General features: G+C 42.9%; 1 protein-coding gene across 1 annotated transcript in view; it reads right to left on the bottom strand.

The window, feature by feature from the left end:
- Positions 1–11066: 11066 nt before the first annotated feature.
- Positions 11067–15443, bottom strand: part of LOC311002791 (protein diaphanous homolog 3-like) — a gene marked incomplete at both ends in the record, with an annotated part of 172175 nt that continues 167798 nt past the window's right edge. The window contains 1 exon segment of the mRNA XM_083994299.1: positions 11067–11479. Coding sequence (XP_083850425.1) covers positions 11067–11479 — 413 coding nt within the window.

Below are 15443 nucleotides of genomic sequence, written 5' to 3'. Positions count from 1 at the left end.
TACAAAGAAGTCAAACAGTAGGGATCTTTATTTTTTTTGGTGCACAATAGTTCAAACTGTGGTTTTTATCGGTCGTGTTGTGCAGCAACATTAAAGTGAATTGAGTGGAACTGAACATGAACAAAAACTTCCCTCGTATCGAACTGTGTTGTTTATAAAATGTGGAGGTTGGAAAAAGCCACCGGGGGGAAAAAGGACTGAACTTTGCAGCCGGGAGGTGACGACCACTGTGATGATTCTTTTTTTTTTGGTAAATATCTGTAAATACTGCGACCTGGAAAATCGGGTGATTGGGTAGCTGTGTGTGTGTGTGTGGGAGGGTGTCTAGCTGCCAGGGCCGTTGTATAGGGGAGAAAGATGATGATAACTCTAGGGGCCCAGTGCCCAGTAGAGCCCACAAAAAACCCCATAGTCTAAACTTTGTATGACTGATTTATTCTGCATAAGACCCTGACTAATACTCATAGTAATTCTGCATTAGCATCAAAACAAAGTAGGCTAAATAAAAAATGATAATACATACATAGTCTAAGGAAACAAACTGGAAAAGTCAGGGTCAAGTAGGGGCCCACTTTAGTATTCTTTCAGGGGGCCCAGAATTCCTAGCAACGGCCCTGTTAGGCTACATGTAGTTGCTGCTGCTGCTGAACGACACAGTGTGTCTTTGCATGTCTTTGCCAACATCCTGCATGAGCGTGCTCCAGGTGATCTGTACAGCCTGTGGTTCAGCCGAGCTGCTCGCTCATCGACTCCGTGACGAAGTTCAAGAAGCCAAACTCCTCGTCTCCTCCTGCAGCTCCAGCTCCACCAGGAAACAGTTACTGCTCCCGCTGTCCACGACTCCACACACACAGCGGGTGTGTGAGTGAGCACAGAAGTTAATGCCAGTGCTCTAATTTGAAGATACTCACTTGTCTTCTCTTATTTGGGAGCCTGCTGCAGTGAGTCTCAGGGGGAGGAGGGGGAGGGGGGAGAGGGAGGGGGAGTAAACTGGAGGCTGAATAGTTGTTTACCAGTCCACAGTTGTTGTTGGCAGTTTACCACAGCACTCGGTCTGGCAGCAGTCAGCACATGGTGTCTGACCTACTGTTGTACACACACACACACACACACACACACACACACACACACACACACACACACACACACACACACACACACACACACACACACACACATACACACATTTGGGTTAAAATGTCTCCACAGCTTAACAAAACAAGCAGTCCTCCGTGTGTGTGCGTGTGTTTGAGAGCAGGAAATGGATCCTCAGCAACAGGTAATTTATTATCACTAAATGACTTTACTCATTGTACAATCATTATGGTTGATTGATGTACTTTGGATGTGAAGCCCTAATAGAAATGTTGAAATGCATTCTCAAGGCTCTGGCTATGAAATGATAAAAAAATAAAAAATAAAAAGGAGGTTTTCTACAAGAAAGACGAGGATGTCAAGAAACAAGGACGTCTTTGAGCATAAAGAGAATCTCAACAGGAGTTCTTTTACAGACTTTGAAGGCGATAAAATCACAGGTGTGGATCATTTTAATGATAAATATTTATCAAGTGTGAGGTTTTTTCCTCAACACACTGGTTTGATGTGATACGGCAGAAATGCATTATTATGAATCACAGTCAACAGTTTCTTTTTAAAGGTCCCATATTTTATACTTTCCTGCTGTTTTGTTTGTTTTTTAAGCATCAAAACTCAATGAAACAGAGATCCTCTCCTCTGACCAAACCCTATAATTGGATATATATATATATTGGATGTTGGGACCAGGTGGGCGGGGCTTAGTGCACAGCTGAGAGTAGTGAGTGACTGCTTCGTTGTGACATCATAAAGTTACAGAAGTCCTGACAGCTAATTTTTAGAATCAGTTTCTGTGTATGGTGTGTTTCTTTGTGGATTGATGCTTTAACAAAGGGCTGTAAATCATGATACAATGTTATTTTAGTGTTTGTTGACTTCATAAAATCTTTCACAATACAATTTTCTTCTCTTTTTTTAAAGTATTTTTTGGGGGGCTTTTTGCCTTTAATTGATAGAATTGTTGAGAGAAACAGGAAATGGGGAGGCAGAGAGCCGAGGAATGACATGCAGCAAAGGGCCACCTGATTCGGGATTCAAACCGGGGCCAGCTATGGTTTGGACTGTAGTCTCTGCATATGGGGCGTCTGCTCAACCCACTGCGTATTTTGATTGGATTTGATGAAGGGATGAGTGAACGATATGAGACGATATCATCTGCTGATTCAACACAATCACTTCCATTCACATCAAACCAAACAAAAGCAACTAATAGCCTGCATCATTTGATGTTTTCATTTCCGAGCACAATCAGAGATTTAAATGAAAAACAATCTACTTTTTATCTGCTCATTCCTGCTGGTGTATAAAGGCAGACTCACGCTAGCGGTGGACAGTGCTACAGCTAGTAGCTAATGTAGCTCTGTTAATGGAAACTCTGTGTGCTGACGGGGTTTCAGTGACAGATGAAGCAGCAGCAGCGTCACATGCGTCACATGAAGAGTCCAAGGTCAGACTCTACAGACATGCATCGTTAATGTGTTTGTTAGCTTGTAGCTGCCAGTAGCTGACACAGTGTTTGGCTCTGCATGTCGGTGTTAGGAAGTCATCTTTGGGTGGGCAACACCAAAAACGTTGTGGACTGAGGGTTTTGATACTTTGACATAGGGCTATAAATCACTCAAAGTTTAATCATGATACAATATACTGTAATATCAGTGTTTGTTGGCATCACGAAATCTGTCACGATACAATTTTGATTCGATGGGTTACATACCTGTACACCTTGCATTAACAAGATATTAACAGTTTTCATTGGATGGCTGAGAGCAGCTAACTACAAACGAGTCTTGCAATTCACTGAATCTTGTCTGTCCCATATGTGTAAAAAAGTATATAACCTAAAGGAGGAGCACACCCACACCTTCAAAATGGCCAATAGGATGACCAATGACAAAATTACAGAAAACTAACGCTATTTAAAGAAGAGGGGGGGGGGAAGCGATAAACAGTGATTTTTTCATTGGATGGGCAGATGATTTCCCTGGGTGGGCAATGTCCACCCCAGCCCACCCCTAGACATGCCCCTGCTGTATGTCTGCTCATTTCTCTCATATATCTTGAATAATCAAGTTCTAGTTGTTTTCCTCCCACATGTCTTCACCTTTATATTGAAATTTCTCCTGCTGTAACTGTTTGATTTACATTTTTTATTTTGTTTTTACATTTTCTCTGTTGACTAACATATATAAAATGAATAAATCTGATACATTCAAAGAATAAGACCTGTTATATTTAATAGCAGCATGTTTTGACAGCTCCTCGCAACATTTCTCAAGTTTTGTTAAGTGTTTACAGTGTGTTAATTTGTTGAGGGCTGCAACAGCACAGTAATTATGTGTGTCGGTGAGGATTATAGGATGTGGAGTTTATTTGCATCTCAGATACACAGTGTGCCTGTTTTTCTTTTCTTTTCTTTTTTTAACTTACATCTTGCATAAGCTTTGGGTTGTGCACATGAGGTTGCGTGTGTCTGTGTTTTAAACAAGGACAGCAGTTAGCTGGTGTACAACACCTTTTCTCTCATTAGGCTCACTAAACAGGATAATGATTCCCCTGAGAATCTGCCTCCATCGCTCTGCTTGCCCTGTCACTCTCTGCATCACCGTCACCATGGTGATCAAAGCCAGATGTGAGGCACTTCTGTTGCTGCCAACAAAGCACAACTGTACCGAGGGTGTTTACAGTTGTCACTCTGCTCGGTGCCGCGGCCCTGAGGGAATCTACGATGAACGGAAACAACATTAGACTAAACCTGAAAACACACCCCACCTCTCGTCTCAGACTGACACTGACACACACACACACACACACACTGGCTGTGGAAAACAAATTTAAAATTTGACCAATAAAAAAAATCAGCTTTAATTATTGTGTTTTTCTTATTGTTTGGTTTTGTGCACCAAATATCCTTGAACACAGTTTCCACTATAATAAGTCATTAGTTTCAGACACTAATTGACGTTTTAAGGCTTTTCAACATTTCCAAATCTGGCATTTCTTGACCTTTCTCTGTCATTTTTTTATATTCTGCCCAAACATGTGAGCGTGTGTTTTCATGGCTGTTACTGATCAGACTGATTTTCAGAAACAAGCTCAGTTTTTATCTTCTTCATCTTCAGCATCACTGACACTCATTGTTTAATTTCTCTCCTATTTATAGTCTTGTTTTTCGAGCACATGCTCAGCAGGAGTTTGACTCCATTTCTGCAAGACAAACTTATTAAACCACCAAGAAAACATCCAATAAAGATCAGCTGCTGCTGACAAGAACAGCAGCGAACCAAAGAGCACAAATTTGCTGTGACTACAGATGAATGAACAGGCAGAAAGTTCAGACCACGGGACGCCATTCAGCTGTTTGAAGAGGGAATAAATCCGCGCGCTGGGACAGATCGTGGAGATATATTCAATATCAGCGCTGATATTTTTTTGCATGATTGCCAAATGTGTTGTGTTTGTTTGAAATGTAGCGGGGGATGAGTTTTTTTTCCCATCTTTCATTTCTTTTAACAACCAAAAAACAACAAAACATCAACAAAACAACCAGGCGAGATGGAAACAACAAAGACAAAGAGCTGAGAGGGAGAGGGCAAAAATTTACACTGGTGTAATGCAACAATGATCAAAGAAACACGGAGAAGACACACAAAAACACACCTGCGGTGACAGATGGAGGGAGCCCCAGTGAAGAAGAGAGAGGGCAACACAGCGCCGCCGCAGGAGAGAGGCTGGTCGTCAGGAATGAGGGAGGAATAATAATAAAGACGCTGAAGAATCAGATGTTGGTTTCAGCGGCTGCTCAGCCACATGTGGACATTTCCTCCTCATCAGCCCGGCTTCTCCTATAAACACAGAAAGAACAGTGACATTGAACGCAACACGTCCCCCAGTGACACGAGCACGGTGCTGGTTTCTCCTTCTGGATCTGAGCCCAGCAACAAGGTGACTCTGCTCAGACTGTGAACCCACCAGTCAGGAGCTGCCAGAGAGAGAGAGAGAGAGAGAGATGCTTTGTGCTGCAGGTTCACGGCTGCAAACAAAACAAACAAGAAAACATCATCAAAAAAGATTAAAAATCTCTCTGGACTTTGAATTTATTATTAGCTGGAAGTATAAAAACACAATTGGAAACAGCTCAAGGATTTCTGCTTTAATGATCGAATGTACTTACAGTAAAGAAGCTAAATGTTTAATGAGGAGACCGTCAGGAACATGAAAGACGTTTCATGTCTTTCATGAAAATATGACGCCTCATGATCGAGTCAAGTTAATAATGTACAGTTTATGTGAATTAGTAAAAATGTTTAAGGAGGAAATGTGAAGCTCGTTTCACTAAAAGTTTCCAATGCAACCGGAGATTTTTAGTCAAATGTTTAACCATTTCACTGGTAAATAAATAATCAAGCGGAGCATTAGAGGCCCAGCGTTCACACATTTAGCAGCAACAACAATCATTTGTGGAAAAAAGCAGAAATGCTGACAAATCATTTCTCTGCATCGAGCCCCTGGCTTCTGCTCTTTTACAACAAAACTATAAAATATTCATATTGAGCGTATTTGCAAACTTTTCACCACCAACGCAAAAAACTAAAGTCTGCAAAACGGTCTCGACAAATGACTTTGTTTCCCTCCACGTCAAAGAATGAGACAGGAAGTGTCACCTGTCTCACCTGTGTTCAATGCAGCAGATGCATCTGGTTGGGTTTTTAGAGCTGGTTCAGCAGCAGCAGCAGCAGCAGCTCAGATTTCACTCACTTCAACTGAAAACCTGAGGCGTCTTTTCAGGCTCCGAGTCAATTTTCCTCCATCTTACCGGCGGCCTCACTGCTGTGACTGTGTGTCGGGCAGCGGCGTTAAGGCTAAAACGCAGGTAATCACAGGGTGCAGTGCTGTGGCTGAATGTTTCCAGTGATGGAGGTCTTGATACACAGCCTGAGCCGACGACGAAGCTGTGTAAAAAAACAAAAAAACAAAAAAAGGAGCGTAATCCAGACACAATTGCATTTCCAACACAGCAGACGGACGGACGGCTACAGTCTCTATGAAACTTTTCTCTAGAAACTGTAACTGACACAATCGGCAGCAGATTAGAAAACGATTGCGCCAAGAAAACTTGAAAAATAGAAAGTGATTTTTGCACCATAAAACTCCACAGTTTGATATGTTCATGTACAGGCTGTTATAAATACAGCAGTTCTCACTCTTTGACTCTTGGGGAAAAGAAATAGTGACAAATCTGTTGATCTGCTTTGTACTCCCCCCTCCCCTCCCCTACAAATCCTCAGACACATTTTTAACTTCATCTCCAATCAAAGAAGCCCAGATCGCAATCTGCTCCACAATATGCTTTGCTCCACTTTATTAGGCCCATAGATAAACCTCATGGCTGGAACACAGGCCTGTGAGTAATGAGGGCTCCCTCAGCATAACAAGATCCTACAGTACCATCCTTATGCTCGCCTTCTCCTCTCAATTTGTAGTGTCGATGGGTTGAGCTGGTCATTTTCCTGCTCTCCTTTTCAAAAGGACCAGACACACACACACAGACACTCATGCACACACAGATGCTGTAACCAAACGTAATAATTTTTTAGATCTTGCAAGCACGCAGGCAATTAAAGAGAACGTATTGGTCATAAATAGGCAGCTGCAGGTTCTCAGCCCTGATGTGCACAAAATGTACTCTGGCTAATCGCAATTAAACACAGTGATCTTACCTGAGAGAGAGAGAGACACACACACACACACGAGAGCCTTTATGTTGCAATGTTTCTTCTAAGTTGCAGCATGCAGGGTAGATTCCTGCTCAGATGTGAGGGAGACCAGAGGCTGAATTCATGGAGCATTTTGGTGTTTTTGAACCTGAATCACTTGTAAAAAGCAGAAACATGTTTACAGCACATTAATTATCTGTTATTAACATCACAGCACAACGACAGAGAAGGAGAAACCCCCCTCCCCCTCTCTCCACTTTCCCCTTTATCGCTCAATATCCTACATCAAAATACGACTCACGAAGCAGGAGAAGAACTTCAGCGACACAGATTTGGAGTTAATTCTCTGTGGCACTGGAAAAAGAGTGAGAAACGACAAAAAGAAGAAGAAAAAAAAACCCCAAATGAAGCAGAGCGTTCACACACACACACACACACAGAGAAAAAAAGCTGATGCACTGAAGGCGTCTGCTGCAACACCCCTCTGCAGGAAAACCATGAAAGACCTTGAAAGGCGTCGGTTTGATTTTGAAAACCTGCTCAGTAAAAAAAAACGTGCTGCAGACGGATGAACCCAAACGGAGGCCGCTGCAGGAGCCGGGGCAACGGTTACTCTGCTCACCCCAAACCGCGCAGTGATTCTCCGGGGACGAGTTTGTCTCCACGCGGCCACAGTCGCATCATATCCCTCCACCACCACCACCGCCGTCACTGCTGAAGATGTTCACCAGCTGTCAGGCTGCAGATTCTGTCACCGTCCACATTATATGAGACTCTATGTTTATTTGACAGATTTACACTTTAAAGGGGGCGGGGTACGTTCAGCGCACAGACTTTTAATGAGGCATTTAATTTATAAAAACTGAGCGATTAAAGTTCACACATGCTCTGAGTCAGGTGTGGATTTTATTTAACAATGCAAATAGACTGAAACTAAGATAAATCTGGATTTTTTTTTTTTTATGTGTAGCATTTTATGAGTCTATAAGTAAATGAATCATAGGCTAAGTAAACTGAGCTCATTATGTTGCAAATGATGTTCTGAGCAACAACTACAAAAAACACACAACTCCAACTAGACTCACAGGCAGCAGACAGTATTTAAAGGGGAACTATGTAAGTCCGGTCTCTCCTCCTCTGTGTTGCTAACCCTCCTCTCGGCCATGTGCATTTGTTTTTAATGAAGGGAATCAATCCATGGAGTGGTGGATAACGTTATTTTCAAATACAATGTTATAATGTGTATATTTGTGTAGTCTTATCTGTCATAAACAAGAGATTACGGGTTAATTTAATTACGCATTTGTGTGGCGGTGCTGCAGAGACGAGAGCTGGGACACCGGGTCGGAGGCTCTGATCTTACGAGGTTGGTTTTCAGCCAAGAGACGCTAGGTGGAAGACAGAGAGCCTCCATTCTCCCTGGAACTAGTTACAAGTCATTGATTTAACTAGCACCAGCTGTTTAATTAAAGGGCCCATATTATGCAAAATCCACTTTCTACAGGTTTTGTAGTGGTTCTATGTGTTCCCGGGGCCTTTCTATGACGCCTGGAGGTGAAAAAAGTCTGTTCACTCCCTTCATTGATTTCTACACTTTTTTGAGATCGTGTCTCCAAACGGGCGAATTGGAAGTGCTGGCAGACTTGACGTCAGGATGCGCTGAACTCAGGTGACTCCACCTCCCGGTACTTCCTTATACTCCCCCTGGGCCAGTCTGGAAAAACGTGAGCTCCGCCCGCTGACACTTTTCCGGTACAGCGACCCCCCCCCCCCCCCCCCCCCCTCTCTCTCCCCGTCCGCCGTCCGTCATTTGACATGAAGCGGTCGGCCTACGGGAGGAGCGGTCCGTAGCCTACCGCGGCCGCCAGATGATCATTTTGAATCATTGACTGAAAAACAGCCGCCTGTCATTACAAATGAAATCGCGGATCAGAGAATATTGGGATGATACCGCTTCTCATCAGCGCAGCAGTCCTCATCACGGAATGAGAGACAACTGAACGAGGAAGTCTCCTCTCCCGGCGCAAAACCACGTCAATATTCTCCGGTAACTTCTCATCAGTCCATACAACAGTACACAGTTTGTGCTGCTCCTCAGTTTCACTTGCTTTTTTTATTTGACAGTTTCACACAGAACTTTCTGATGGTAGTCTCTCCATGTTTCTCCTTCTGCCACAGTAAAAAAAGAAAGAAGGAACATTTACATTTTTTCAGACAAGATGCCAGTCTCAGAATTTTTTTTTTTTTTTTTCGGAAATCAATGCCCGACCCCTGTCCCAATGTCAACACTGGCACATGTACCTGTAGTGAAAACCACACCCTCTCCCCGTGACAGCTTGTGGAGTGGACGTGGTTTCCACATCTTATTTGCATTTCAAGGTGCAGACACAGAAATGGCTCGTTCGCAGGAGAGCTCTGGAGAGCCACTTTTAGATTACTGAGATGTAGAGCTGCAGATTGATTTGGGGACAATACACTAGGAATACTATATGGTTGGACAACTTAGAACCATGTGAAATAGTTTAAAAACTGCATAATATGGGACCTTTAAGGTAAAAATCCTGCATAGTTCCTCTTTAAAAAAAATACAATAGATGTGACTGATTGTGACGTCTTGTGTGGACAATGTGTGGAAACGTGGACGACTCAAGGACTCGGCTGTGGGAAATATTTTCCATCTCACAGACGAGCAGATGTGGAAAAAGACAGAATAAAAAAAATAAATAAATAAAAAATACTGTGAAAACACTGTGAACACTTGGGAGAGTTTGGGCACCAGACGATCTGAGCCGTGTTGATCGTCTCATGTTGATCAAAGTGTCGTGTTTTGGTTCTTTGAGCGCTGCTAAGTGGCACCGAGCCTTCAGTTTGTGTTTGTGTGTTTGTGAACGCAACAAAGATATATACTATATATAAATATAAATATATATATTTCTAAAAATTGTCAGGTTTTCTGAAGATTTCATGTCCCTCTGCTCTGAACTTTGATCAGATTTAAGAAGACCCGGAAGAACCAGAAGCCAGGACGTCGCTGGTCTCTGCTCACAACACGTTAAAGAAACAAAAACACTGACACGTAGTCAATGGAGTCATCGATGGAAAAAAAACAACACTTGAGCACTTTTTGCTTTATTTTATTGTAAATGTGTCTATAAAAGGGAGCGATATGAATAAAGATACAACAGATACATTTAAGACATGAGTAACTTCAGCTGGAATGAAGATGAAAAAATAAAATAAACTGCATCAACAGTAATGCGTCATGACATCTAAATACCGTTATATCCTGTGACTCGTAGATATGTGTATATATATTGATCTTTTTGTGTATGTTTATAGTTTTTATAATGGTTTACGCAATCAATTAGATGAATGTTTTGAATATAAAAGACGCATCATCGACTCGTGAGGAATGAAAAAAGACTCAAAGGAGGAAAAACTAGAGAAACATAGAAAAGAAAATAACAGCAAAAGAAAAAAACATGCAGATATGAGACGGTACGTGACTAAACATGGACACAAAAATGGCTAATGTAGAAATAAAAACATATATGAATTTAGAATAAGATGAAGGTTTAAAATAAAAGCAAGAAAGCAATTACAGGAAAATGCCAACGTGAAAAGAACATGTGACACTTTTTATTTTAATAATCATTATATTGCTGGATTACATAGAAAGTGCTTAGCAACATTCAATCTTTTACTTTCAAAGAGAAACTGAAGTTGTTCCCGTCGTCAGGAATGTGACAGCCAAACGTTTTTTGGCAGTGACTTTGCAGAATCTCATGGAGACTCTGCTGAATCGATTTGGCTGATTTCTTGGTTTTGTTTTGTTGTTTAAAAAATTGTTTTTTTTAATTTATAACTTTTGTAAATCAGTCTCAGTTGCATGAACCTCAGAGGACGCTGGTTGGACCAGACGTGACCAGTTCTAACCGGCTCTACCTGCCAGAGTTTTATTTTAGTACCACTGAGTGTTAAAAACATGGTCTTCAAATGATTAACAGCTTTAAACACGTTTATATTATGAAGCCTTTAAAAATAAAAATCCCTGTTTCCCCTCGATGATGTTCGTACTTATTATTTAATTGTGCTGTTTCTGCCTGAAAAGTCTTTTAATAACTTTCTCCTAATAGTTCTACATTGTTTACAAAGATGCTGAAATCTTTTGGTCACATTCATCATGTCAACGTGTGTGTGTGTGTGTGTTTGTGCTGAAACCTGCTGCGTGTGTGTGTGTTATATCAGAGATGAGCCTCATAAGGCCCTGAGTCGGGCCAGCAGAGCCTCCACGTCCGACTCTCCGTTGGTGCTGCAGCTGCCGACGGCGGCTCCGGAGGACGAGGTCTGGACGGCCGGCGGCTCCGAGGCCTCCACCTCCCTCTCTCTCTCCCTCTCTGTCACTCTCTCCCTCTCTCTCTCCACCGGCACCACTCTCTCTCTGTCCGGCCCGTAGCCCACGTGACCGGGGGTGTTCCTGTACCTCCTGTACCCACCAGAGTCGCCCCCCCCAGCAGCAGCAGCCTTGGTCCTGGCTGCAGACAGATGTCCCTGATGTCCCTCAGACTGGTTGTGTTGCTCCCTGGTGGGAGGAGCTTTCACCGCCAACGAGCCCACGGTTATATTCTGCCGGGGGGACTGAGACCTTTGCAAAGGAGCTTTGTTGTTCTCTGTGAGTGGAAAACAGACAAAAACAGTGAACATGTGTGTGATGATGAGAGAGGGAGGAGTTAGTGGCTCTTTAGTTAAAGGGATAGTTCAACATTTTGGCAAATTGGCCATTTGCCATAATCGCTATAGTCATAGCAGTAGGTTCGTTACCTCTAATTGTCGGTGCAAGCTATTTTTAGAACGGAGGAGCAGAGCCGTGAGCTGCTCAGAGCTACGCTGCAGCAACTCCAAAACGCTCTGGTGGACAAGTTTTGACCTGCACATTCACCACGCTATGAGATAATAACAGAACGTTACCAGACAGAGTTGTTTCAGAGGGAAATTCATGCAAAACCGCTGATGCACGTTGCCTTCAGGGACAGTTTTTCGGTAAGCAGTATTTCCCTCTAAAACAACTCTGTCAGGTAACGTTCTGTTATTATCTCATAGCGTGGTGAATGTGCAGGTCACAACTTGTCCACCAGAGCGTTTTGGAGTTGTTGGATTGTGTATTTGATGAGTCTGATGAGGGAAACCAAGAAATCCCATTAGCCTCCATAGCTCTGAGCAGCTTACGGCTCTGCTCCGCCGTTCTAAAAATAGCTTGCACCGACAATTAAAGCTAACAAACCTACTGCTATGACTATAGGGATTATGGCAATGGGCCAATTTGCCAAAATGTTGAACTATCCCTTTAAAACTGCAGATTAAATAAAATGGGTTAAAAACATAAAGTTAGTAAAGCAGAGGAACGAGAAACACTGTAGTCAGGATGGGCACATGCAAAACAGAGCAGAGTTTACACACAGTTAGTCACACACACACACACACACACACACACACACACACACACACACACACACACACACACACACACACACACACACACACACACACACACACACACAGTGGCAGTGCAGACTTGTGTGCGTGTGTGTGTATATCCACACACACTGATGAGGACACATTTTCTGCAGCAGAACGTGGCATGCGGCCAGCTCGATATGATGAAATGGATATGGCTGATCAACCGCAACAGAAACTCAATAACATTGTGCGTCGCCCCCTTTTTCCAATCTCCCAGTCTCTTTCCCTTTTCTCTTACATGACACCCTCCCACCCGGCTCCACCTCCCCTGATTCCACCATCATCATCCATTCTCCTTCCTCCGCTTTTCATCTCGGCTCTCTGCTCGCACACAAGTCCTCTTCATCTTTCTTATTTCTCTTACGCTCAACTCCCCCACGCCGTTCTCCTCTCTCCTCCTCAGCCTCCCTCCCTCCCTCCCCTCTGGTTTCCGACTTAAAACACACACACACCCAGACAGACAGAGAGTGGAACAGAGCGACGGCCCAGATCAGACCTACGTTCTGAATTATAATCCCTCTGAGTAGATCTTAGACTTCATCATCAGTATGTGTGCGCTGGAAGGAAGAGGGAGAGAGAGGGTAAATCCATATTCATGTGACCTTGAGCGTCAGGCTGAGAGGAACGGCGCGAGGAGGAAAGACACCGGCGCATTTAAAGTTTCCTGAGCCTGAAATGTCTGGCAAACAGGAGTCAAACACAGCAGAGCAGAACAGAGCGACCCGCTCTGTCAGCCAATCGGTAATGAGTTTGGAGCGTGGCCAGTCAGTCATGACAGTGTGTTTTATGGGCTGCGCTGACGAATGACAAGGAACGTCCCTGAACACAACCTCTGACAAATAAATAAGGATAAAAGGAGGAAAGAGAGCAGACGAGAAGGAAGCGACTGCAAAATTAAGGAAGCTGGAGATCACACATACACACACACACACACACACACACGCACACACACTACAACTTGAATGGCAAACAAGAAGCAACTGGGATTTTAAAAGGACAAAATGAGCAGAGTGTTTCTTTGCTGCTGTGACTGAACATTTACGGCCAAGTCTCCTCTAATTATCTCCCACTTTCGGCTCCTTCCCGTTGTTGCGGCCTCAGTTGTAGAAAAAAAAAAGAAAAAAGAGATGACAATTATTCCCCCACTGTTGATCCTCCTGCTCCACACGCCCTTATCATGTGCTGCTGCTCTCTCCTCCCTCTAAAAGCCTGTCATCTGCCCCCCCCCTCACCCCCACACTGCCCCCACAAAGACACACTTCCTTCACACAAAATCACACACTCAGATTCAGATTCAGAGCCGATGTTGGTGGGAAAGAAAAATTATCAATTGTGGTATCAGCAATTTGCATTTTAATATCTTGTTTACACTCGTGTTGAAAATTTTTCAGACTCGCAGCATTTCAGTCGAGACACAAACGAGCGCTATCGCCCATCATCTCGCATCGGTTTGGACTAAAAATTTTAAAAATTCACTTTTGAATTGATCTTAATAAGTATTAGCATGAATTATCATTTAATTATTTTCTGCCCTTCTGTGTAAAACACACGCTGCAGAAATACAAAGTGCTGTATCGCTGTGTGTTTAGACTTCAAAAGTAGATTAAAAAAATAAAAAATAAAAAAACCCACACTTCAATCAGACCTCTTATCCGAAAGTGCGTCTCTCTTCTTCCTAACAGGGCTCTGGCCTTTAGTGGTGAACATGATCAAAGTGCTGGCAAGTTCAGTTTCTTCTCGGCTCTGCCCGCCTGTGACACCTAGCTGCCCCGTCCTTTGAAGCCTCGCTAGCTCCTCAACACACGCCTTCATCTGCGCTGTAAAACACGTTGCAGAGATGTAAAACACGTCTCATCTCGCGGGCTGCGCTTCTTTAACCAGCAGCTCACATTGATTTTTATGGCAGAACGAGTCAAGTGGAATTTCAATTCAAAGAGTGGAAGACGACGAGGAATGTGAGGATGAAGCCCGTTGTCTTTACCCCAACACGTGCTGAGACGGTCGACGGCCGTATTTACCCCCCTCCACCCCACCCAGATGATCTGATACAGAGTCAGATGTGTGAGACGCATTCTGAGTTTGAAATTACTCAGACACTTCAAATCAGTACATTTTACATTTCAATTTAGCTTTAACTTTTTTTTTTTCTTCTTTATTGAAGATCCTCAATGACTTAATTCAACATTTTCTATTTCATCTCAAGTACCAGGAACAGAAAGTTATATCAAGAAATCTATCAGCTTCCTCAGAATCAGGATCAGGATTAATCTTTGAGATTTATAGGAGCTAAATTACAGAAACTTCTCCTAGAACCTAATTTGACAAATGATGGACAGTGAAGCTGTTCACTGATTCCTTAAACCAATGTACTCAAAATAAAGACATGAACCTTTACACACTAATAACACTGCTACCGCCTTTGAAGTCCATGATACAGTGATTATTAGCAAACATCAGACTGCATCTCAATCTCATTTGAAGTTGACTATGGTCTGGTGAAGGTGTTTTCACTAACACGTAACCAACCGGACAGACTTTGAACCAATCAGAGCAACGGTCCAGAAGACGTATGTAAGTGCAAATGCCAATTATTGTCTACTTTTTTTGACGCATCAATATCACAGTGTCTCAAAATCGGAGCGACAGCCGAAACAAACCATAGCTGCTCTTCGGTGGCCGCCATGTTGCACGTAAACAAAAGCTGCTAGACACCGAGCTAAGCCCTCCAATGTAAAAAAAATACCTGTTCATGATTGGTTCCCCAGCTTTTGGGGGTTTGGATTCAGCCTCAACGGCTCCTTCTCCAGACGGATCGGAAATGAAATTGCTAGGAGCTTTGTTTGGGTTCATCCAGGCTATGTAGAAATGTCTGTTGTGTGGGAAACACTTTCTAGTCAAATCCACAAAAAAACACGCAAAAAAAAGGAAACGTAGAGCTCTCAAATGAGTTATAATCTTTCAAGGTTGGTCTTTATGAGTTGAATCTGATGCTATATCTCAAAAAACTTTGGTAACACTTTACTTGAATAGTAAAAACTGTCATAACCATGACATAACAGCTGTCATAAACATCAATGAATACTTATGACAGCTGTCGTTAAGTGTCATTCGGTAAGT

This window comes from Trachurus trachurus (assembly GCF_905171665.1).
Source record: "Trachurus trachurus genome assembly, chromosome: 3".
Lineage (NCBI taxonomy): Eukaryota > Metazoa > Chordata > Actinopteri > Carangiformes > Carangidae > Trachurus > Trachurus trachurus.
Note: the sequence above shows the minus strand (reverse complement) of the source record. Positions and strands in the feature narration are given on the sequence as shown.